Raw genomic sequence first — 23349 nt, forward strand, 5'->3', positions numbered from 1 at the left:
ACCAACAGCACAACCACGACTACGAAAAACGAAACGCTGATCATTATCACCAATATCACCAATAATTCAAAATGTGTGAAAAATCGGACGGTTACTTGGATATGGTGAAAATTTAAGTTCTCTTGTAGAATTAAAAGATGCATATATAGCGTTTCAGGTGGTATATCTCCTGAATAGAGGCTTTTCACCTGGATAGCCTCATTTCCTGATTAAGATGCTCTAGACAGACATCGAATGGACGAAGGTTAACAATTTCAGCATTTGCTGTTGATTGAAAAAAAATTACTTTATACCTTCAAATGCTAGTTTGTAGGAATTCATATTCTACAACACGCCAACGGCGTCTGGGTAACCTAGTTCTACAACCAGGCGCAGACGTTCTCACCCCGTGCTGCTACACTCCCTTGTTCTCCTTATCATCCATGACCCCCGGAATATCACGCTGACTCAGGGGTGGCTATGCTGACTCAGGGGTGGCTTTGATCAACATAACTCAAAGAAAGCAAAGGCGATAAGATCAATCTTAACCTCAATGTCAACAAGTGTGTCAAGAGCTGTTAGCCTACTGCATGCAGTGGTAAAATGTACAGTGCCGCCGAAATCTAACTTTACTTATCATGCGGGTCCCTGCGGGTTGTTAATGCGGCCTGTTGCAGTAAACATGGAAACAACATTGTCATACATGCGATGTTTGCTTTCTATTAACAATATTACCCTGTCAGTGTCCCGTAGGGTAATTATCGTGTCTTACTTTCTGCTAACGAAAGAACCATCCCCTAACTCGCTGAGCTAAAGATCGAAGCTCAGCATGGTCGCATTTAAGTGATCGTTCAAGCGTTAATTGACATCTTCATTGCACCGTGGTTTCAGTCTACTTTGATGCTCTAATACGGGGATTTTAAGTATAAGAAATTGCCAACAACAAGTTTTCCTGATGGTCTCTTCGACTCCACACGCGCCTTTAAACGAATTAAACCTGTGCTCCAAGGTTTAATTGCTAGACCCCTGCAGCAACGGCGCGTGTGGAAGCGGGGAGATAATTAACTTACAAAAAGAGTGAGTTTTTTACAGACAGTGAATGTACGTTAACGTTTGTTTATATTCACCAACATAGGGCAGACCGGGGCTAGTTGAACCCTGGGCTAAGTTGGCCCCCAGTAGAGTATCTTTAATAAAATTACTTTAAGATGCTAAATTATTTCAATTCGACTCCCTGCCGACGCTTTCTTAGCACTATTGGATACGGTCACTTTACAAAATGATGTGATCAATTCTTTTACCCCATAATTACTTTGTCATAAATTGATGGGAGGCGAACTTACGCCGGGGTCCAACTAGCCCCGGTCTCCCCTATATAACGTGACTCAGATACAATGTAGTTAAAATATTCTAATTAATATTGTAGTTAAAATGTACTTTAAATATACTACAGTGCCGTACAAATGAAAAGTCGAGCGACTTTACGCCAATCACATGCATACAGGAAATATTGGCATAATCCTACGTACATGTAAAAGGTTATATTTATTGCCATGTGCACATCGAAATCAACCGAAATAATTTCAAAGCAGAACATAAGTAACATATCATTCAGCTTAAAGGGATAATAACTCTTCGTATGAGGTCTATATTTCACAATAAAAACATTGTGAATAACTCACAGAAATATAATATATTCTGTTTTACGACAAAAACAGCAGTTATAGCTATTATTCTGATATCTGAGCTTGTCTTCAGACCACGTGACCTCCATTGATGGCTATACTCTGTTAAAATCTCTTAAGAGATTTTAACAAAAAACCAAACTTTTTAGAAAAAAACCAGGGACTAACTTTGAATGTAAAAATGGATTCATTAACCATTGGTAAGCATGGGAAAATTGTTGTTTACTCCAGGAAAATTCATTTTTTGGCCAAAACGAAGAGTTATTATCCCTTTAAATTTCAATTATGAATTATGCACTGGTTCGACCGAAATCGGGGAAAAATTCGGTTTATTCGTTAAGTAGAAATTGTATATACATTTCACACATGCAGATGTAAGCAGTGGTGTTACAATATTGAACGTAAACTGATTTCGCATAAAGTATTTACAAAAACAGTAAAAAGGAATATATAACAAATTGAAAATATATATAGTAGTACGAGCAACCCTAACGATGGCTCTTAAAACATGTAAAAATATCCTAACAATTTCACATAAATGCACTGATCTTCGTTGAAGTGGAATGTTAATTTGCGTCAAAAGTATATATCTTTAAATCTCTTTTGTCACACTTAAAATGTACATGAAATCAATGTAGACTGTTCATATTCACCTTAAAATTTAACATAAGTTTTTTTTTCTTTTTGATTATTATTTTAGCATGGCTAGGCCGTACTGTGTTCATAAACCATAGCTAAAAATGCGGCAAAAATATATTTTAAGAAAATGTGCAAAGCAGATAATTATCCTAGCATCAAATATATAGTATGTTTATTCTACAAACATCCACTTCATAATCCAAGCTTTAGTCATTATTATAGTTTGTTGTTTATTCAATATAGTTTTTTTACCCCACGTTATTTCTACTTTTGCTCAAAAAAGGTTGAACCAAATGTGCGTAGGCGTATATTTGCCTGGCAACACCATCATCGTTAATCATGTATCTAGCAAGTATACTAGTTACATTGTAAAAGTCACATTATTAAAAAGTGGCATCAGTCTCATAGACAGCAATTCCTGTGAGGAGTATAACACCACTGAACATGCCGACAGCTTGCAGGAGCAGAACTAAAAGTTCTCTCTTCAGTGTAGCTGCCTTAAAGTGGGTGAGCTCGGGGAGCTGGAAGTTGAAAAAAAAAGGAAAAAAAAGAGGCACAAATTACGCCACGACACCTTTCAAGTTAGCATGAAATAAAAAAGCTAAATACCATGAAGAAAGCCTTGTGATCTTAGGGATCTTCGTTTCAACATTAGAAACGGTATTCGATTTAATTTCTCATATCTTATTAAATACGTTTGATTCTAAGAGGTTAAAAATACTGCTTACACGCAAGCAGAAATCCTTTATCAAATCGCACATGCGGCTATCCCAGTACTTGAGCACAACTAGAATTCTCCTCACATTATTTCTAGTGTTATTAAAACGGTTTTAGTCCAAGGTATTATCCCCATGGACAAACAAACACACACACACCCACACACACACACATATACACTTACCATATCAACCAAGGCTATATACAAAAAGTTTCCTCCAGCCAATGCAAAGATCCACATGGTAGCGGAGGGGGCCTGCCCCGCAAATACGCCGATCACCATGCCTATAAAGGCCAGCACAGAGGCGATCAGATTGTAAAACATAGCCTGGCGCACAGACATCCCGGCACGAAGGCACATGGCAAAGTCACCTGGAAAAATTAAAAACACCGGGAAAATGTAGTCATTTGAAGCTCTATAAAGCCTGGTGTATATATAGCAAAAATAAAACAACTAAGTACAGTTTAAGACAAATAACGTTTGTTAAGATACTTCATGGTATATTACCACTTCATAGGATAAGCATTACTACTTCATGATAGAAGGCGACTTCATTGGTTAAAAAATAAGGACCCTTAGGAGACTTCGTAGTATATTACCACTTCATGGTACATTGTATCTAAACATGTTTCAGTTCTGGTTGGATGTGGAAATTAGGCGTAAAGGTCGATATGATGTTTCATTCTTGACCATGATTTCCAGAGTGACGCGTGTATTTGAAATGGGATGTGTGTGTGTGTGTGTGTGTGGGGGGGGGGGGGGGGGGGGGGGGGCGGGGGATAACATTTCTCACTCACATGATAGTGCGTATTTTATCTCGTTGGAGTTTAATGGCGCTGTTATTTTCAGATGTTCTCATAGATACCCGTGAGATTAACTTCTATAAATAATGTACTTTATTTCAAGAGCTCCGGTCCAGTGACGGAAAGCATAAAGCTAGTTTTTTGTTTTACCCATTTAGTTTTGAGATTTTTCAGATTTCGGGACGATTAAAAACTGACAATATTTGGACGTTGAATCATGATGGGTCTAAGGCACTAGATGTATAAGACAAACGAAGTGTATAAATAAACACATTGCCTGCCTTTAAACTGACCATGTGTGGTTTGATTGACGGCGCAGGTTTATAGATGTGGCTAGTACACAGTAGCAAGAATGTATGCCTTTCCACTGTAGGTAGAGAACTCTACTAGGCAGAGAGGTTTTAATTTTGCTCCACACTAAGTGTACATTAATATCTTTAACAAACCGTCTATTCCATTATTCGTGTTATAGAAGTATCTTTTGTAACTATGACATAAATGTTATGACTTGCAATAACAAGCTGTAAAAATAGGCTTTGCTATTGATATGCAACATAAATGTTTCGAAAATATCTCGGTCGTTTAAAAAGATTGACCTCCTGGCCTATATACTTAATGAAAACGCTTAGGTCGGAAAGTCTGAAATCTGAATCATTTGAAACGGTCAACTGTCCAGATAGATGTTGGGGAGAATGAAATACTGGGGATTCATAAAACTGGTGTAGAGCCGCATTTTGCAACTGCAACGCATTTTGCAACCAAAGAAAATCGTGAAAACGAATTTTTCAACCGCATTTTGCAACCAGAATTTTTTCTTAGTCAATAAATAGCAAGTGTGAATTTCTATAGAGGTAGAATTGGAATGGGGACGGGGTTGTCTCGGCTAGGTACGCTTACATTGGTCAAGCTTTCCCTGTGGTGGACAATTTATTATATACATGCATAATCTATTTAACATTGTTACATCCTAAACCATCATAGTTAGGAACTTGATACGTCGGGGATTAATAAACCTATCATTATAGGGATTTGCAAAGGCTCTTCGGAATTCAATTGTGACTTGGGGTGTGGTCGACCCTGGGGGTGGTCTATTCTAATTTTTACATCGCATTTTATGCTAGGAACATGAAACGTGGCTACATACTATTTTGAATGTAGAAGGGCACTTCGGATTTTTTTTTTTTTTTTTTTTTTTGGGGGGGGGGGGGGGGGGTCCTGGGGGCGGTTGAGTCTAATTGACATTGTTATTCCTGCTATATCTATCCTTAGACCAATAAAGCTGGGAACGTAAGGCTATGGGGATTGAAAAATCTGTCTTTGGGGATGTGTATGGGTCTTTCTGTGTTTTTGTGACATTGGGTGTGGCCGCCCCTGGGGAGGTTGATTTTAAATTTTACATCGTTATTCGTGCTTCTACCACTACGCCATTACAGTTGGGAACATGAAACCTTCCGGGCTGATAAGCTTACCATTGAGGATATGCATATAGGTTTCCGGGAATGTTAGTATGATATTTCAGGTGTGGCTATCCCGGGGGGTGGTTGATTCTATTTTTCACAACTTTATTTCTGCCATCTATACCCTTAAATTTTAAGGAACATGAAACGGAGATTGATGAACCAGTCATTTTAATGAATGTGCATGGGTCCTAGAGAAATGTAGAGAACAGCAGAAGCACATACAGAACAAAATGGACTTCCAGCCATATGCATATAGGTCAGGGAATCCAATTAAAAACTAATTCAAGGCCCCACACATTCGATCAGGAATCCTAGCGTTTAACTGCTGTTGTGTCTTAACACAAAACAAAAATGTTTATTTCCCAAGAGCAGTAATTAACATGTGTGTTTTATGTTAAAGAACAATGGGACTTGGACCCTACATGTAGGATTCCTGAGAGTATGGGGTCTTGAATGGGTTTTAATTAACCTGACCTATATTCAAGAATACGTCTGAAGGTCTGTTATTTAGTACTGTCTGCTGCTTTCTCTACATTTCCCCTTCCTTCTTAACTCGAAGACCGCCATCAGATTCACACATAGGATGTAGTGCTAGCTGGGTCGGTCCAACTCTGCAAGGAATCTTAAGTGCAATTTATGGAATCAGCTTCATTGCCTGACAAACCACTAATCACTCCACCCCCTAGGGACGGCCACACCCCAAGTCACACTAATGTAGCCCACCCATGCACCAAAGACTCATGTTTCTTATTCGAATGGTCTAGGGGGAGATGAAATAAATTACGGTAATACATATGTGTACCATCCCCAGGGACAGCCACACCCCAGGTCACAAAAAAAAACCTGCCTATGCACACCCCGACATTTTAGTTTCCTCAACCTAAAGACCTATGGGTATATAGCAAAAAATACAATTTAAAGATAATAATCAACCACCCCTAGATCACCAAAGTCACCAAAAATCCGAAGGACACTTGCACATCCCTAATGGCAAGTTTAAATATCCACAACGTCTCATGCTCCTCACCTAAATGGATAAAGGATACCAGTAACAACGATATTAAAAATATATACCCCCCCCCCCAAAGGACTGCAAAGTCCCACTACTAAAGGTCTACGGGTAGATAGCAGAAATCACGATGTAAAAATTACAATCAACCACAATTCTGAATAAATATCAATCTACAAGCCTGTTGATCTCGCAGATCAACTACGTTAATTAGGCTGCTAAACAACAAGTAGGCCTACCCCCCCCCCTCCGAACGCCTTATTAACAGGTTTCCAAATGCAGACTGTGCCGCAGATAATACTTTCGGGTCATATGAGAGCCAGCCAAGGGCACATTTCGGGGACACCATTGATCACACCATGATGGACATTCACAGGTGTAGGACCAGAACAGAGCATCTCGGAAACCAAGGGACAGACGTATATCATTACACTTGCGCGTGTCTTTCCTCATGGAAAAATTAGTCTTTTCAGAGTGGGACGCGACTTGATCAAGATAATTATAGAGCACAATTATATACACGACCTTCTCTGCTTCTTTTTATTATCTATTTATTTATCTTTAATAACTGATTCCTATTTGTTTATTTATCCATCTTATAATCCAGTAACCTACGCGTAAATTATGTTTTCATAGCCTGGTTTACCTGATCCATTAGTTTTATGCATCAAGCGGATCTGGGAAGGGAGGGCCCAGGTACGTTCTGGACCCCCTTTTCTTCAACGCTGGCCATAATCTCCCATAATGTACTGATTTTTAGAAATACTGGATCCTCACCTACATACGCCTGTGTATTTTAAAATTACTCAAAACATGCATCTAATACCACTAAGGAAACCCTATTCAGTCATACAAGTGAATTAAAACGTACAGTTTACCTATTTTGGATAATATTTACAGTACAAAAACATTATATTTCAAAAACGTTCTCTCTCATAGCGTTGGGCCAACAACAGGTACTTTCTCACCATTATCCCATGAAGTCGCAGGCAATATCTTATGTGGAGATGAAGTCGCAATTTATCCTATGAAGTCGATTTGACAGTAAAATCAGAGCATTTATCCCATGAAGTGGTAATATACCATGAAGTATCTTAACAAACGTTTATTATGCCGTGTATGGGTCATTTAAATTTTACTAGTCATGAAGCAGAAGAGAAACCAAATTTACTTTGTTTCATTTGCGTCGAACTTTGTTACTCAATGTGAAAAGTGAATAACTAAAGTCTTTTTACAAACGCCCATTGCCACTGAACTCAATAGGACTGAAACTGAAGTCTCATGCCGTAAACTTAATGAGAAAATTATTATAATGGGAAACGAGCAGATTTACCAAGTTCATGGGGAAGCTCGTGCCACACAATTGCGATAGATGTGCTCAGTCCCCCTGTCACACTCTGTGAAAAAGCAGCACCTGTAAGATAATGTAATATGTAATTTTTTTCTTGTTAAGGTTTCAACTATTTCAGCTATTAGCGGTGATACCTGAAAAGGCGAAGTGAATGTACTGACAAGAAAATACACTGCACCGTGCGCGAGTTCGCACCTGGACTGCATTTCATAAATGATAAAGCAAATTAAAATAAAGATGAGAAAACAATATTTGTTGAAATCAAACAAAATGAATAAAATGAATGATAAACAATTGAAAATCACTTAAACCTAGTCAAAGTAACAAAAATGTATATAAATTCGTTTACCAATTGCTATTCCGTCACAGAAATTGTGTATCATATCTCCCATTATAACGATCCATGCCATAGATCCGATCATTCCTCCCTCAGCCCCGGCTCCGTGACTATGTCCGTGACCATGACCTTGAACTATGACCTCGACTGAAGGGTGTTTACCATTAGCTTGACTAATGTTCCCATTTTTACGACTGCCTTTTTCACTGTCAGTTGAAGATGAAGACTTAAGACGACGACGCTCCTCGTCGTCCACATCTCCACTTTTCTCGGCTTCTTCCCCGTGTTGGAGTTTGTCTAGCAGGTCGACAATATCTGCAAAGTTGATATAACCAATGCTGTAATACTGCCAAAGTAAACCAGCGAATTTGGACGTTCTAAGGTTCGGTGGACAAAGTGCAAAAATGACTTAGAAGCATGGTGAAGAAAACTTAAGGAGAATAACATTAAAACCCGTTTGTCGCACATGTATGTTGGTGTTATGCTCTCGAATCTGTCACGTTCTACCTATCATAAAGAACAGTTGCCTTCACAATTGTCTCCTCTGCAATTATCAAAACGAAAAAGCTTCAAGTACTGAAGTGTTCTTCAAGTGAAGATCTTTGAATGAGAAAATCAAAATCAATATCCATCTCAACTCGCGCATCTTTTGATGACAAACAGCGTAAGACCTACCTCCACCGCCACTGTTGACCATCCGAATCACGTGTTCGGAGGGTCCAATATTTGTTCCCTCCTCCTCCATCTCCTCGTCAGACAGATCTGCCTTTTCATCTTCTTTTTGTGCGTCTAATTTCAGCTTCTTATTTTTCTGGAGTTAAATTTGAAGATATCACTTTTTATTTTTCTGGTTACGTGTATATGTTTAATTATTTCTTGTTGCCTAAATAAAAATAAAGAATCTGTTTAAAAATGATAATTTATTGTAAATATATTCGGGGTCAAAATAATCCGAGCCTGCGCGTTTTCACATATTCGTGAATATTGCACGTATAAGCATCATAACTGAAGATTCACAAAATAATCTTAGATCAATTTGAAATTTACCTTTCTGGCGGCATTCCTCTCAGAGAATATTGTCATAACTCTCTCCAACATGTAGAAGAAAAATATGCTGACCAAAGCCAAGGCACCTTTGAAAGTGGGATTAAGTCTGTAGTCATGGGGAAGTTGACACGTGCCTACTGTGTCCATGCCCTGCGCCGACCCAGCTATTATGCCATATGCCTGAAACAGTTTTCATTCTAACAGTGCAAAATGCAAAATAATAAATGTAATCCAACGTCGTGAAAAGCAATAATGAAATACAATACAATACAACAATATGTCCTTGTACTGCATAGTATACATGCACACAAGAACACAATGTTTTAAAACTGTACTCAAACAGACTCTTGTGAATTTGAACTTCCATGAAACTTCTCTTAAATAACCACGAAAAGTTGCGCTCAAATCCTTACGTCGGGTAGCAAATGCAACATGGCGTCCCCACTCAGAGTGCCGACAGCTGTGGCTATGAGGCATTGCATCATGTACTTGTAGATCGTCTTGTTGAGCAGGGGTACCATGGCGATGCAGGCAAGTCCAATCGCACTGTTGATAAACACGGCCAGGCAGGAGAAGCCCCAAACTGGAAAGTTGATATTCAGCATCAATAGTGAATCTTTCTGAAGTTTGTGTCATCAAAAGAAATTTGTTGTGTGTAAGAAAGTGGAAGGTGGATATAGATAAATAAAAAAGATAACAGTGAATCGAGTCTGAAATGTGCGTCGTCAAAAGAGATTTAATGTGTATAATTATTAGAAATTATTTGAGATACGTGTGATGTATTGTCACAACGTGCCGTTACTCTGAATGAAAGAATGGTAGCCCACCAATTTATGTGTCTGTTATAAAAGGAAAGTAGAATCCAGATTTTATTTTATAACATACACACTGAAAAACTAAGCAACTCACTTTTAGCAGTTGCGTGTGGGTCGCCATGGTATCCGGATTTCGGGGATTCGGTAGAATTTTCCTGTGAAAAATAAGGATAACAGTTGGATGTCAAAAAATGACCGTCAGCAGTGCTCGTCAACTGTTTACATACTCTCATAAAATCAGCGATACACACACAAAAAAGGAAGGTTCGAGATTAAATGTACAGTTGCTTATACTTGTAACGGGCACTTATATTTGTTACCAGAGTATTGATACAGCTGCTTAGTTTTAGTTTTAGTCCCAGCGGCGATGGAGAATACCTTTGAATAATATTTTATTTTATTTTATTTTATTTTTATTTTATTCGCACAGTTCCACATCTCGTGGTGAACACCTCTATCTGATAAGAAAACAATAAGAAAATGTTCATTTGGTATTACACCATGCCCCAAAGAAGGTGCCATGAAAATACAGCATCTTAACCCACCTTTGAGACCGTATCTTTCGATAGAGTCACATTTAGAATCTCCCCAGTGTTCTGATAGGAGTAACTCTCGGATGCCGCTGCACCCGCCACGGGGAAACACACGAGGAGGATGGCACCAAGAACAACTAGAGAAGAACCCATGATGAATCGGCGGTTGCGGAATCTGAAACAAAAAACTGCCTTGGTGGTGATCACCATCATGATACAACTAGTCGAGGAAAATTAAGGCGAAAGGCAACAAGAAAGCAAAGAAAATTAACTGTTGGCCTATATATACCGACTATCAACATCCAAAAACACAATGGAGGTTGATTCAAGCTGAATCAAATGCTCGACATATAATCTAGAGCTCGTTTGATCTATGTCAAAGGGATAGTAAGGATTACAAGCGTTTAGAAATTAGATATTGGTTGAAACGTGGCAACCGAGATGTCCGATTCATAGCAAGACAACACTGAACTTCACTGTACAAGCCACATTAACCTAGATCTTACATGTACATATATATATCAAATAACACACTTACACAATTTCTGTCGGCCTAGATTTGCAATTATGGATTGCGTAGCACAACAATTCAATTTTTCAAGAAAATTCAAAGCTCATTTCTATTAACAACGTCCAGAACTCGTGTATGATTGATATCAAAGCAATGTCAGAAACGCTAATAAATGGATTGTTCCTCACAACCACCAATACTTACCATTTACTGTTCACAGTGCGCCACGACATATGTAACCAAACGGAACAAAACGCTTTGCATTGGGCCAATGACATCTGATTTCGCGCACACTATGGATGGATTTGATTCCGGAGGGCGGAATGTTCTCATTCAATGTATGACAAATAGTGCATACCATGTTTTATAGTTGTAATCCAAAACTATTGCCATTGACTTTATGAAAAAAGTTCGATTTGAATGGACTACAAAGTCGAATGCGTCCCTCTAAAAACGACATTTTTAAAGCCTAGATTACTTGTGCCATGCGATATGTCAGTAAGGTGCTCGTGAGCTGCCCGTAAATCCCAATTCTTGCAACATCAGTGCGAAGGGAGGCGGTTGCTGTTCAAAATCGTACGAAATCGTACAAATTTAAAACCTCCGTAGTCTCTTTAATATTGTCATGCTGAAACTTGTGCCAAAACTTTAAAGTCGTTAGCCTGAATGCTGTAGCATTATCAAAGATGACATCGCACAGTTCCCATTTATTTATTATTGAGTTGAATATTCGTAGCTTTGATGCAATTACACATTTGCATACCCTTCATCCTGTTGATGTTGAAATCGTTTATCTTGCTCTTAAAAACAAATTTAAAGGCTGGGTCACGTTATCATTTTGAAGAATGTTCTGCAAAGATATGTATGTCAGTAGGATAGAATTCAAGGAGTGTGTGACCTAACTGCTTTTACTAAAGCAGGGAACTTTACAATAACAGGCGATGAGTGAGTTTTCTCGTATGGACAATAAAATCTTTCGAAAGTTATAATTTTTAAAAAAACAGTTTCATAGAGGGCAGCATAATTTTCTATTTAATTATATCATTATACGGTGGTAGATTTTACCATTTTCTATTATTCAAGAAGATAAAATCAGTTATTTATTTATTTCATGCAGTTCTTAATTTTAGAAAAGTGGGTAGGAATAATGGAAAATCATGTCAACTAGACCATACACGGGACAAGAAACTAAGGACACTCTTGTCACTCTTGTACTTCTATTTGATTACCGCTTTCTGTGGTTCTGCTGATGCTTCTGCAGCATTTTTTTCATATTTTGATAATTTTTCAAATAAAACTTTTATAAAATGAAACGCAAAGTCGTGTCATTTGCAGATACACTTTTAAATCAATATAAAATAAAATATTAAATGTTTTACTGACCGATAGCAAAGATCTTGAAGAGCCCTATCGTTTTGCGGTAAAACTATACATTAGAGTGATAGATAATCTCATTCTACCTGATTCAGGCCCTATGGACGCACGCCTGCTTCTTTGGCTTCGTTCACATGCAATGTCTATTTTCTAAATTCTATTTTCTATTCGTGCTATCTTATGATCACGGTCTGTGCCCTGAATATTCCGCCGCGTAATTACTGGCAGCGCGAGCCAGTTACTTATTGTAACTTATAGTAACTGGCTCGCGCTGCCAGTAATTACGCCGCGGGATATTCAGGGCACAGCCTGTGATCATAAGACATACCGCGAATAGAAAATAGAATTTAGAAAATAGACATTGCATGTGAATGAAGCCTTTATTTCCAACCCATTACCTGTGGCCGTTGTATACAAATATGAAACTGAAAAAATTGGCACGCATCGGCTCTTAAACTAAGAGTTTCCCGCACTCACAAACTAATTGACATGCAAGTGTTTAACACTTAAAGCACACTGAACTTTACACATTATACTCTAAAAGCGTTCCGATGTCTTAGGGATCATTCCCAATGAAACTTTCGTTCTACGTAGATCGATCAAACTCCGCGTAGACTCTCGCTTTATGCATTTAGGTTAGCAGATATCTATATTAACATGTTTCCCCCTAATCACAAGCTACTCTGGTCTCTACTCAACGCCAAGAGTTAATATAAAGATTAAGGCTCTATTCCCATAGATTTTAGATCGATCTATCCCCGCGGGGAGTCTCACTAGATTACTTTCAGATAGTCCGGCTTAAATGTCCGTCCCGCCTACTACAAGCTGTAAGGGGGTAATTAACTTTCGTGTCCGCCCGGCTGACAGCTACTTAGCGTGAACCCCCAGGGAGTTAGGTCGATCTAAAGTAGGTTGATCTAATCTATGGAAATGGGGTGTAATATGTTAATCTGATTGATGCACGCAGAACGATAGTTTCATTGTGAATGATTCCTAAGACACCGCTCAGGATATGGCAGTGTATCGGTAACTTTACCTTTGACTTATTTGCACTTCTTTAGCTTTCCCTCAAAGGTACCGCGTGTAATCGGTCAAGGTCTATAATTCTCCTGCAATAATTTTAAGACGCACGCTTGGGTAGTCCGTGTCTTATAATTCTTATAACTTGATATTGAAGTTTAATATCTGCAGAATTTGGCACAACGTTTCAATACGTCTCTTTTGTCTGCACACAGTTAATTCAGAAGCACGACACGTGAACAATCAGATCGGAGTCCTCAAAATGTAAATGATTCCTCAGGTATTCAAAAAGTACAAACACTGCTTGCTGTGATCCTTTTAAACCTTAGAGGATACAGAAACGGCACGGGTTCCTCCAAAGATCTGTTTTTTGTGCAGGCTTCCAACTGGATCCAGATCTGCCGGATGCGCAGTTAGTGAGTCCTGTACAATAAGAGAGAGGTGTTCCCTTCTGTTTTTATCTTCTCCTCTTTGCACGTGATTTACATTTCAGGGTGAGCATTGGGTGACATGTAGGCCTGTCAACATATCTATATTTACCCCTGATGTCATGCTGGCGTTGCTGTGTTAAGGTCGCAAATGTAAAGAAACGCACCCTTCAAAGAGACTGTAAATACGATATGTTAAAGAATGTTATCTTATGTTTGTTAAAGTGGAATATAACATTTCATCTGTCGTCTGAACTCGTCTACGGTTTTATAGGCCTCGATGCCCCCTTTATCATTGTATTTGACAAAAAATCCTTCCACACATATGCCACCTCTCGTTCTCTCTCCCTCTCTCTCAGGCAAATACACTGGTTTGCTGTGCTCATCAGAGAAACCCAGAAACGACGCTGAAAGCACCACAAACATATGTGATTGAATAAATAAATAAATAAATAAATAAACAAATAAATAAATCTTTGATTAAATGATTTACAAATCAATAATTGAAGGCCTAAGACTGAAGACGCCCACATAGAAAATCTTCAAAAAGGTAGTATCCATTTAAAAGAAAAAAGTAAAAAGGATATTCAGAGAGGACCTCTTTTGGCCAAAAAGACGGTTTGCCTTCCTTTTTCCCCTTACCTGCATGCCTTGGGTTTAAAGCCCTGATTTCCGTATTCTATATTCTAACCCCGTGATGCGGGTTCTATGCCCTTAGAAGACATTTTCAGGGTATATGGTGTGCATTCATGAGTGTATGTGTTTGTAAATCAACGCGTGGAGGAAGAAGGGATATGTTCCTACAAGAATTGCGTGACACCTGTGCTTTCCAGTAGCTTTATGAACGTAAATGTTTGTTATCAACTTCAGTTCAGGCTTTTGTTCTTTTTATTATTAGTTATGAATGTATATTGCAAAACCATAAACATCCTCCAAGAACTATGAATAATTAGGAAAAACTAACGAGCTATGAACAACTAGAAACTCCACACAATCAATTCGACACTTGTGGAAATAAAACAAAAGGTTGAATAGAGGTTATTTGATTTTTTAGAAGTTGGGCTAGGCCTATTTTTGAAAGAATGTGAATATAGTGAAATATTAAAAATTTTATTTATATTTTTTTATTGAGAAAAAAGAAACCAAACGAGAAATGATTACGCTGTTCGGTTGTCGACTCCAGTAGACTGTGTTCAAATTTTTTATATGTTAAAAATTAATGGCATTACTACATGTATATAATGGTACTATTCCGAATACAAATAGTGTTATTGCAATGAATCAACCATAGAAAAAATGCTAATTTAACCAGCTTGTCCCGTACATAAAAGAGGAGGCATTATCGACCTTTTAAGTTGCTGGACAGAATTTAAATAGCGACTGCAAAAGTCGGCGACTGAAGTAATGCGCATTTTCAACTCACATTCTGCTTTAACTTGTAACACTGGGCACAGAACTGTTGCCACATAATTTGCATTATTTTGGTACTTTGTTCCACTTCCCCAACCTGAAAATATTTTAATTGCCATTGCTTGAGTCAGGTATATTGATTCTGCTGTAAAACCGTCACAGCAAAACAGAAAAAAATAATGTGCCTCAAGTTTTCAAAATCTTTGATGGTTATTAAAAGGTATTTTGCATTATTTAACATAAAGCATAACCGTCAAGAGTTGGTGTCAGTAAGAGAAAATTCAAATATATTTTTTTAACTTCTAAAAATGTTGACATTCTGGCCTGGAATCGATAAACAGCGATAAAACAGAAAAATAAAATACCCATAGTTTCAAAGCTAGGCGATGAGGCCCGCAACTGCATCAACATCTATGTCTATGTATCATGCTTAAAAAGGATCATCCACCTCCGAGCCTTCCTCTTAAGGGTGATGAGCATAGCTAGAGTACCCGTGTCAGACGTACTGGAAGGACATCGGAATCGTGTGTGTGTTTGTGTGTGTGTGTGTGTGGGGGGGGGGGGAGTAATCATTCATGAAAGAAATAGAAATGGAAAAGGGCCTATGACAGTCCTGGTTGAGAAAGAGGGAGCGGCTGAGCCCTCCTCTTCTTTCCAAGCCCCTTTGGTCTACTTGGTTCGTAAAGAATCCATGCAGCCACTGCTGCACCCACCAAAAGGCTCAAGGTCCGCCTAACTGTTCTAACATTTTATAACAGCTAGATGAGTATCTGGTTAAGAGTAGTGCGTGTATGTGCGTGCGCTCGAGTTTTGGGGGATATTTGGCTTCTTGGTTTTCGCAGCATTGGGCAAAAGACCCCGTATTAAAAACAGTGCGTTTGAACGAGGTGATACTAAATAAGCTGTTATTAAGGCAGACCTTCAAATAATCATAGGTGCTAGATTTCGCTTACTGTCTCACTGGACCTCGTCTGCTCCTCCACAACGCGGCATGGCGTTTACTTCACACATCACTTCAGCAGTCCCATTCACATCGTTTTAGTCGTGAATCATTTCGTATACAGAGGCTGTTTTATGTCCACCCTTGCAGAACACATCAGGTCAAGTCCCAATTGCAAAAAATGAACAGGGCTAATACCAGATAAGACATCAGGTACTTTTAGACAAAGAGAAGATAATGCTAAAACAATTAAATCGCCGTTATTCACACAAATTGGTCAGAATAAGCTCTTTTGCTTTATAATGGGGTTGTGCGCGTGATTAGCGGGTTAGAATATTGTCAAACTTACACACCATTTCCATAGATTTTAGATCGATCTATCCCTGTGGGGAGTCTCACTAGATTACTGTCAGCTTAGCCGGCTTAAGCGTCTGTCCCGCCTACTGAAAGCTGTAAGGGGGTAATTAACTATGGTGCGCGCTCGGCTGACTGCAATTTAGCTTGAACCCCCAGGGAGTTAGGTCGATCCAATTCTTAATCCCTGGATCGATCTAAATCTCTGGGAATACACCCTTAGATGCAGACACAATTCAGGCGCTATATGGAAGCAGTCAAGACACGTGGCTATGCTTTTTTCGTAAAATGAAAGGAGTGAAATTATCAGTTAAAAATATTAAATTTCAAGAAAAATTACTACAATATTAGTTCCAAGACTTAATTTTCATTTAAACTAAGGTGCAAGCGCACGAGTCAGATTTGTTGACCCACAGGCGACCAAACATGATTTAGTAACGTCAATAACTGGGGTGCCAAGTGTGATGTTACACTTCAGGTAACACAACACACTGATGCTTATAACGGAGCGTTCAGATTCAGACATCGTACCAGCTGGATTAATCTAATGATGCGGGGATTCTCGCCAAAGGGCACTCATTGTTATCAGCTTCATTTTCTTACACGCCTCCTCGAGCAGCTAAGGGGTAATTAACTGCAAACGAAAGCTAACTTAGCGAGAATCCACGCAGAGTTGGATCGATCCAGCTGGTACGATGTCTGAATCTCGACGCTCCCGAAGTGAATTTACCAAAGCCTAGTATCACGGCCATTATTGAAAATGTCAGTTGGCCTGTGCGATTTTCCTTCATATTTCAGAATGATTTTACTGTACAAGACATGTCTAAAAATAACACACACCACTCAATACATTTATTTAAAAACAAAGGCTTTTGTTTTTACAAAACTGTACCAAATGTACAAAACCAGATGAATAAAAAATATCTCACACAGCAAAAAGTACGTACTGGCCAAAAAGAGCTTATTATCAAAAGATAAAGGTGAATCATCTCTGAAATTATCCAAATAAAAGATGGATTCAGGTAATAAATAGTAAACCAATCATTAAAAGATCAATAACGTAAGGCGCGTGTGATTATAAGTTTTGCATCACAGCTTAAACCCCCAAGAGGATTGCAAAAGATGAGCAACTGCTTTCATGATGAAAGAGCACCGTTTTGTCTATCTTCATGCGATTTAATCAAAATGCGTCCGTTAGTCAAACTAGTATATGCCTGCATGACGGGTCCTCATTTGAGATGAGCACTTAGGCAAAACCGTTATTCCCTTAAAATAAAACAATCTTTCAAATCTAAAGACGTTTCTTAGTGACCCAGATATTACAAACTACAGTCTTAATTCTGGTATATTCATTTATTTCAAAAGAAGAAAAAACTCTACATATCCAAGTGTTCTAACTATCTACATTACAGCATAAGAATTGAAAATAGTACAGTAAATTCCCGCTGTTAACATCGTGAAAAGTAAGTACCAACCTTCTGGGAAAGAACATGCATTCGAAACAGACGACAATAACTTTTTTACACGACGTTACGACACTATGGCCATTTTCATTGAGCTTTATTGGGCAATTACTATTAGAAATCACTTGGGCAATTACTATTTGAAATCGCTTATTCTCAACGCAAGCGTGTCACAACTTTAATGGCATCTGCAAAATAATTATAATTATATGAGGAATTTAGACTACCTAAAATATGTTGACTCGACTGTTCAGCTACGCCTGGACTTCATCATTAAAAATTCCACTAGTGTACAAAACATGGAGGCACATACAGGTAGCTACATTTTTCGGTTTGTAAACACTGCACATGCTACTACAGAACATTTTGTTACTGGGCAGCTGGTGGCCTGGGCCCCGTATCTCGAAAGCATCGTGCACTGCGAATAGCGATATCACATAGAGGCTACAATGTTTTACATGGGGCGAGTTTGGGCGAGTTTTGGAATCGAGAAGATTGCGCTCGGTCGCAATGTGCGATGCTTTAGAGATACGGGGCACTGAGATCCCCATCTGAACTTCTGATAAAAAAACTTAAATATTTGTTCTGCTCTTTTACAAATAAGCATGGAATTCTTCCAATCATGCGGAAGGGTTTACAAAAAGCATTATCGATCAGATTTTCTCATACTCCAAGTACCTTAAACGACTTATTTTCAACAAGTGTAAAGACCAGTCCTAAAATATTGGTTTTATATGTATATTTTTAATTATTGGACAGCATTACTCAACATAACTAATGCTTCACCAAAGGGTGACGTATTGTTGATGACATGCCTCACAATTTGTTCCAGCGATTCGATGAATAAAACGACAAACATATGAACTAAAAGCATACTTTCGTTTTTTTATCTCCTGAACTTGAGGTGAATGAAATAAAGAAAATAAAACATCATTCAGTTTTCCCATTTCACAGTTTCATTCATTCTTAACTAGACATTACAAAAGTTAATAAGTGAAACACAATGGTGACCTACAATTTAATTAAGAAACGTTATGATGAGAATGCAGACAAGGCTTCAAACAAAGGACTACATGTTGCAATGTCAACAACTTGTTCCTTGGCTCATAACACACACTATAACAACCTAGTCTGAACCACATCCAACAGTATTGGTGAGCGCCAATCATGGTCAATGTAATATTCAACCATTTTAATCTCAATGCAACTTGCTGAGCGCCATTGCAGGTCAACAACAGATCTTACTCCAAGTCCTCACGAATTTGGAAATACTTCATGCCTACCATCTTCTGAGTGTATTTATAAAGGCTATCAATAAAACAAACCAAAAATATGACACATGACATTTGGCTAACACTTACCTTCTTAATAATTCTTTAAAATTTCACATTTAGTCACTGTATTCAACATCAAGCTGAAGACGAGTCTACTGCCACCAAACACGGCAGAACCATTTTGAGCATCGATAGCAGTGACAGATACTTAAACAAATGTCTTCATTTGCATGCGCTTAAATTTTGAAATTTGAAATGGGGAAAAACATTTAAAGATTTGTCCTTCGTATTTACGAAGTATACCTACAGCAGCAGCCAGGTGGTCATGCCACTTTTATGTATATGTTCCCGTTTGGCATTATGAAAACCCAATTGACCTTTCAAAGAAGTGGCAGAAAAGCAGATCAAAGACAAGTTGGAAGACAATATTATGACTTCTTAAAGTGAAAGTGAGATAAAGGTTATAGAGAACCCTGTACCTATGGCAGAGATCCAGATCTTTCCCTTTAGAAATGGTATACATTAATATTCAGATTGCAGTTAGACTGTATCTCAACTCTCATGCTTCAAAACAGACCCATAGTCATAGAGATGGAAGCTTACAGAAATGAGACCTTATAAGGAAAGTTTCCCACCTTCATTATCTCCTCCAACATTAGTTGACCTATTATTGCAAATTCCCAATCTGAACAAACAGTGAAACCTCACATCATTTAAATATTATATGGAGAAAAAAAAAAAAAAAAAAAAAAAAAAAAAAAAAAAACATTATAGCAATTATCATTAAATTTGGAAGATCATATGCATATATACAAATGACAGAAAAATACTCTGGTAAATATTATAAACAAGTAACAACCAGTTATATTCTGTTTTGCATTTTACTAATTAACAAGGATGAATAATACACCACTGAAATTCATCTGAATTTGCTTATTTTTATCCACAGACAGGATCACGCTAATAAATCAAGGACTGCATAAAACATGAAATTTGGCCATCTCTTGAACTGTTCTGAATAGACTAAAATAACATATATATATACATCTTATGACCAGTTTATTTGAGAGCACTATTTACAGAAACTACAAAATTTCTTGTTCATTAAATCTAATGACTTGATTTCCACATACTGATTCTGATAACTGTACTTCTTCTAAAAATACATCTCGCTTGGTACCCTATGTCATAAAAGAATGTGATGAAATACTTTTATAAAGAAATAACATTACTATATTGCTTATTATCAGATTTATTCTGCCAGTGTGTAATTCAATACACTAGTGTAGAAAGTGTGCTATTACATTGCACTTCTACCCAAAAATACCCTCTAACTGCTTGCTACAATGAGGTGATGACAGCAGAAGTTTGATTTCTGCATATTATGACAAATAATGCACTATCAAACTACAGAAAACTGCAGGGGCGGATCCAGAGATAAATTCTGACAGTCTTCCAAATTATACTTGTTGATCCATCCTCCATTTTTGACCGTCTTCCGACAGACAAAATTAGATACCCATCAATGTAAACTTGAAAATCTGATCGTCTTCCGGAGGACCCAGAAAATGGCCTCAATCCACCCCTCAATTGTGTAATGATTTGAACAACAGTGACCTAGATTTCAATCCTAAATGCATGTTATTATATGTACCATAACCCTGGAAAACAAAATAAATTCTAAAGCTGTCCTGAATGCTGTCTATAATAAGTACCAAAAGGGAGCTTCTATGCTAGCACAGGGTGCTGTATTTTGAGTTATTCAAAATGAGGGCTCCTTAACTTGCGTCCACCTTGATCTGGTCCTCATACAATGCTATTGTCATCATGATCCCGATACCGACCATCATCCCTGCACTCTGAATCAACAGGTGGCAGTACTGGTTCTCGTGTGTGCGTTCCTGAACATTAGCGAGTTCCGGCAACTAAAAAATAGAAGACCAGATTAGAATACAACGTGTGAGAATAGTACAGTACAAAACTCTTCATTTTTTTTTTTTAATTTTTATTCACCTTGCTTGTAAAAATATATCAACCTTTTTAGTTAATTACTAGGGGTGACTGCAGGTTCATAAGTAATGAAAAAAGAAAACAAACTGACAGGTTTATCTTGCTCTTTTTATTACAACAAGTTTGCAACATTCTAAATAATTTGAAGTGTTTGTCATAATGACAATGATCTAGTTTCAAAAATTAAGAAAGCCTTCAGAAAGTTGTATACATTTGCAACTACACATAGTAAAATAGTTTATGTGGGCCACCCCTCCCCAAAAATACATCGGAATTGAAAAAAAATTAAATATCTCAAACTTAAAAACACATTGGCCTGTAACATTTTTTTTTTTTACATTTTTACCCAGAGGTTACATATTACTTAAATTTAAATGGGGACAAGAAGTTTTCAATAATTTTTTCATCCATCTGTTGTGTCGCTTTTTAACTCTACATTAATTTTGTAAATGCTTAATATTTATATATAAAATGCTTCATTTTATTCTTTGGTTAGCCCTAATCAACATGATTTATCATTAATTTTTGGACATAAAACTTTAGGACATTAAACCTGTTAAAGCTGTCCTGAATGCTGTCTACAGTAAGTGCCAAAAGCAAAGTTTCATGTTAGCACAGGGTACTGTTTTTGAAAATTATTCAAAATAAGGGCTTCTTAACTTGTGTCCACTTTGATATATTCTTTTGATAGTCTGCTAGATATTTAACATTTTACAAGTTTTCATTCTCATCATTATGAGCCATAAATTCTACTGCACAGAAAATCTCATGTCAGAGCTTACTTATTCAGTTAACAGTGTAGCAGAAACCAACATCAGGTCATATGGAAAACACTGATTTGGAAATTCTAAGCTTAATGTTGTATGTATCTAGAAATGTATTCCACAATTTTATTGCAAACACAATAAACTCTATGCTCTGTGAAAAAAAAAAGATCCTTAGAAAACAACCACAAGAGAAGTTTAGCAAACAGTCACTTTTTCAAATGAGGAGGAAATTTAAGGAGGCATGCCTCTACCCATCCCATCTCAGGCTTTGTTATACTAGCACTGTTGCAGAAAAGGGCTAGGGTAACCCAACACCCGAATCTTTAAGAAAGTTTAATGTTGTCTTTCTTCTGTTACAGACGTCAGTATCACAAAAGAACTCGCTTATATATCAGTATTATATGAACCTGCTAGGCACCTTCTTCCAGCTAAGCTGCATTTCACATATTACCTAACAAGCCAATTTTTATTCACATTTACTGGGTTTTAAATATTATTCAAATATATTAGAGCAATTTTATATACTTTAAAATCATTATTGGTTTAAATAATAAATGTGATGAGAAAGACATGATTAGAACTCCCTGTAAAAAGAAACTCTTACTTATGTGGGAGAGGTTTTTTTTTAGTTCTTTTTCCTTTTGAAATCACTATGGAAGACCTTTACAGTGCCTAAACATCATTATGTCCATGAAGCTGAAACTTTTGTATTTTTTTCCTTTAGTTGACATATCATAGGTCTCCTTACCCAACGTTCTGGCAGTTGTTATCCTGTAGACATTTTAGCTTATACTTCAGTCCTATACAGATGCCAAAATGTTTACAAAGCTAGTATTGCACCTATATATAAATCAGCAATAAAATGGTGTGCTTGAAAATAGCCTCTTGCACGTGGTCCATATTAATAAAGATACTGGTACAGAACAAAGTTTTGTATGGGACATGGACATTGCAGGGACTTTTTGCTTCTCTACAGAGTGCTACTGATAAGCTGCTTGATCCATTAATGGAAAGAAGCACAGACAGACAGACAAACTAAGAAATAAACATTTTTATCTATCAACATGTTAACAACATATCCTTACCATGTCCACCAGTGCTATGTACATGAACATCCCCCCAGCCAGTGCAAATATCCAGAGACTAGCTCCGCCCATGTTTCCGGCAGCTATACCAATCAACATGCCTATGAAACAGAGGATGGAGGACACCCCATTGTATACCAGGGCCTGCTTTACTGACATGCCAGCCCTGAGGAGCATGGCAAAGTCACCTGGGGACATACAGAAATATTGGATATACATACTTTAATATAATAATAAAAAAGCATTGTTGTGATACAAACATATTATTTATGTTAAAAAAATTGCTGTTATTTTCACAGCAATGTAAAAAATTATATTAAAAAAAATAACTAAATCT

The 23349-nt window shown here is 37.5% G+C and overlaps 2 protein-coding genes across 9 annotated transcripts in view; both read right to left on the minus strand.

Moving 5' to 3' along the window:
- Positions 1–1979: 1979 nt before the first annotated feature.
- LOC106169326 (zinc transporter ZIP10) lies at positions 1980–13759 on the minus strand. 2 transcript variants are annotated; one of them, XM_013548745.2, is made up of 10 exons: positions 13298–13759; positions 10389–10551; positions 9938–9998; positions 9442–9611; positions 9029–9208; positions 8657–8792; positions 7994–8296; positions 7627–7707; positions 3205–3392; positions 1980–2824 (listed from the first exon to the last, which is right to left on the minus strand). In XM_013548745.2, exons 2-10 carry the CDS (start codon positions 10527–10529, stop codon positions 2687–2689), a joined length of 1398 nt encoding a protein of 465 aa, XP_013404199.2. In that variant the 5' UTR covers positions 10530–10551; positions 13298–13759; the 3' UTR covers positions 1980–2686. The 2 variants fall into 2 exon arrangements, with proteins under 2 accessions (XP_013404199.2, XP_086873894.1); XM_087017768.1 differs by lacking the exon at positions 13298–13759 and adding an exon at positions 11092–11281.
- A 3988-nt stretch (positions 13760–17747) lies between these two features.
- LOC106169342 (metal cation symporter ZIP14) overlaps positions 17748–23349 on the minus strand; it is a 55743-nt gene continuing 50141 nt past the window's right edge. For all 7 annotated transcript variants that reach the window (XM_087016618.1, XM_087016619.1, XM_087016617.1 and 4 more), the window contains 2 exons: positions 23013–23200; positions 17748–21075 (listed from right to left, as the gene is read on the minus strand). In XM_087016618.1, coding sequence (XP_086872744.1) covers positions 20929–21075; positions 23013–23200 — 335 coding nt within the window. In that variant the 3' untranslated portion in view covers positions 17748–20928. The remainder of the gene's footprint in view (positions 21076–23012; positions 23201–23349) is intronic.

This window comes from Lingula anatina, chromosome 7 (genome assembly GCF_051362555.1).
Source record: "Lingula anatina isolate TDL-2025a chromosome 7, LinAna3.0, whole genome shotgun sequence".
Classification (NCBI taxonomy): Eukaryota; Metazoa; Brachiopoda; class Lingulata; order Lingulida; family Lingulidae; genus Lingula; species Lingula anatina.

Bases quoted from the DNA above. Each gene is read 5' to 3' on its own strand.
- LOC106169326 (XM_013548745.2), bottom strand. From the start codon at position 10,529: ATGGGTTCTTCTCTAGTTGTTCTTGGTGCCATCCTCCTCGTGTGTTTC. The intron at 9,612-9,937 runs GTGAGTTGCTTA...TCAACTTTCCAG, and splicing joins CCCACACGCAACTGCTAAAA to TTTGGGGCTTCTCCTGCCTG. The intron at 2,825-3,204 runs GTAAGTGTATAT...TTCAACTTCCAG, and splicing joins ATATAGCCTTGGTTGATATG to CTCCCCGAGCTCACCCACTT.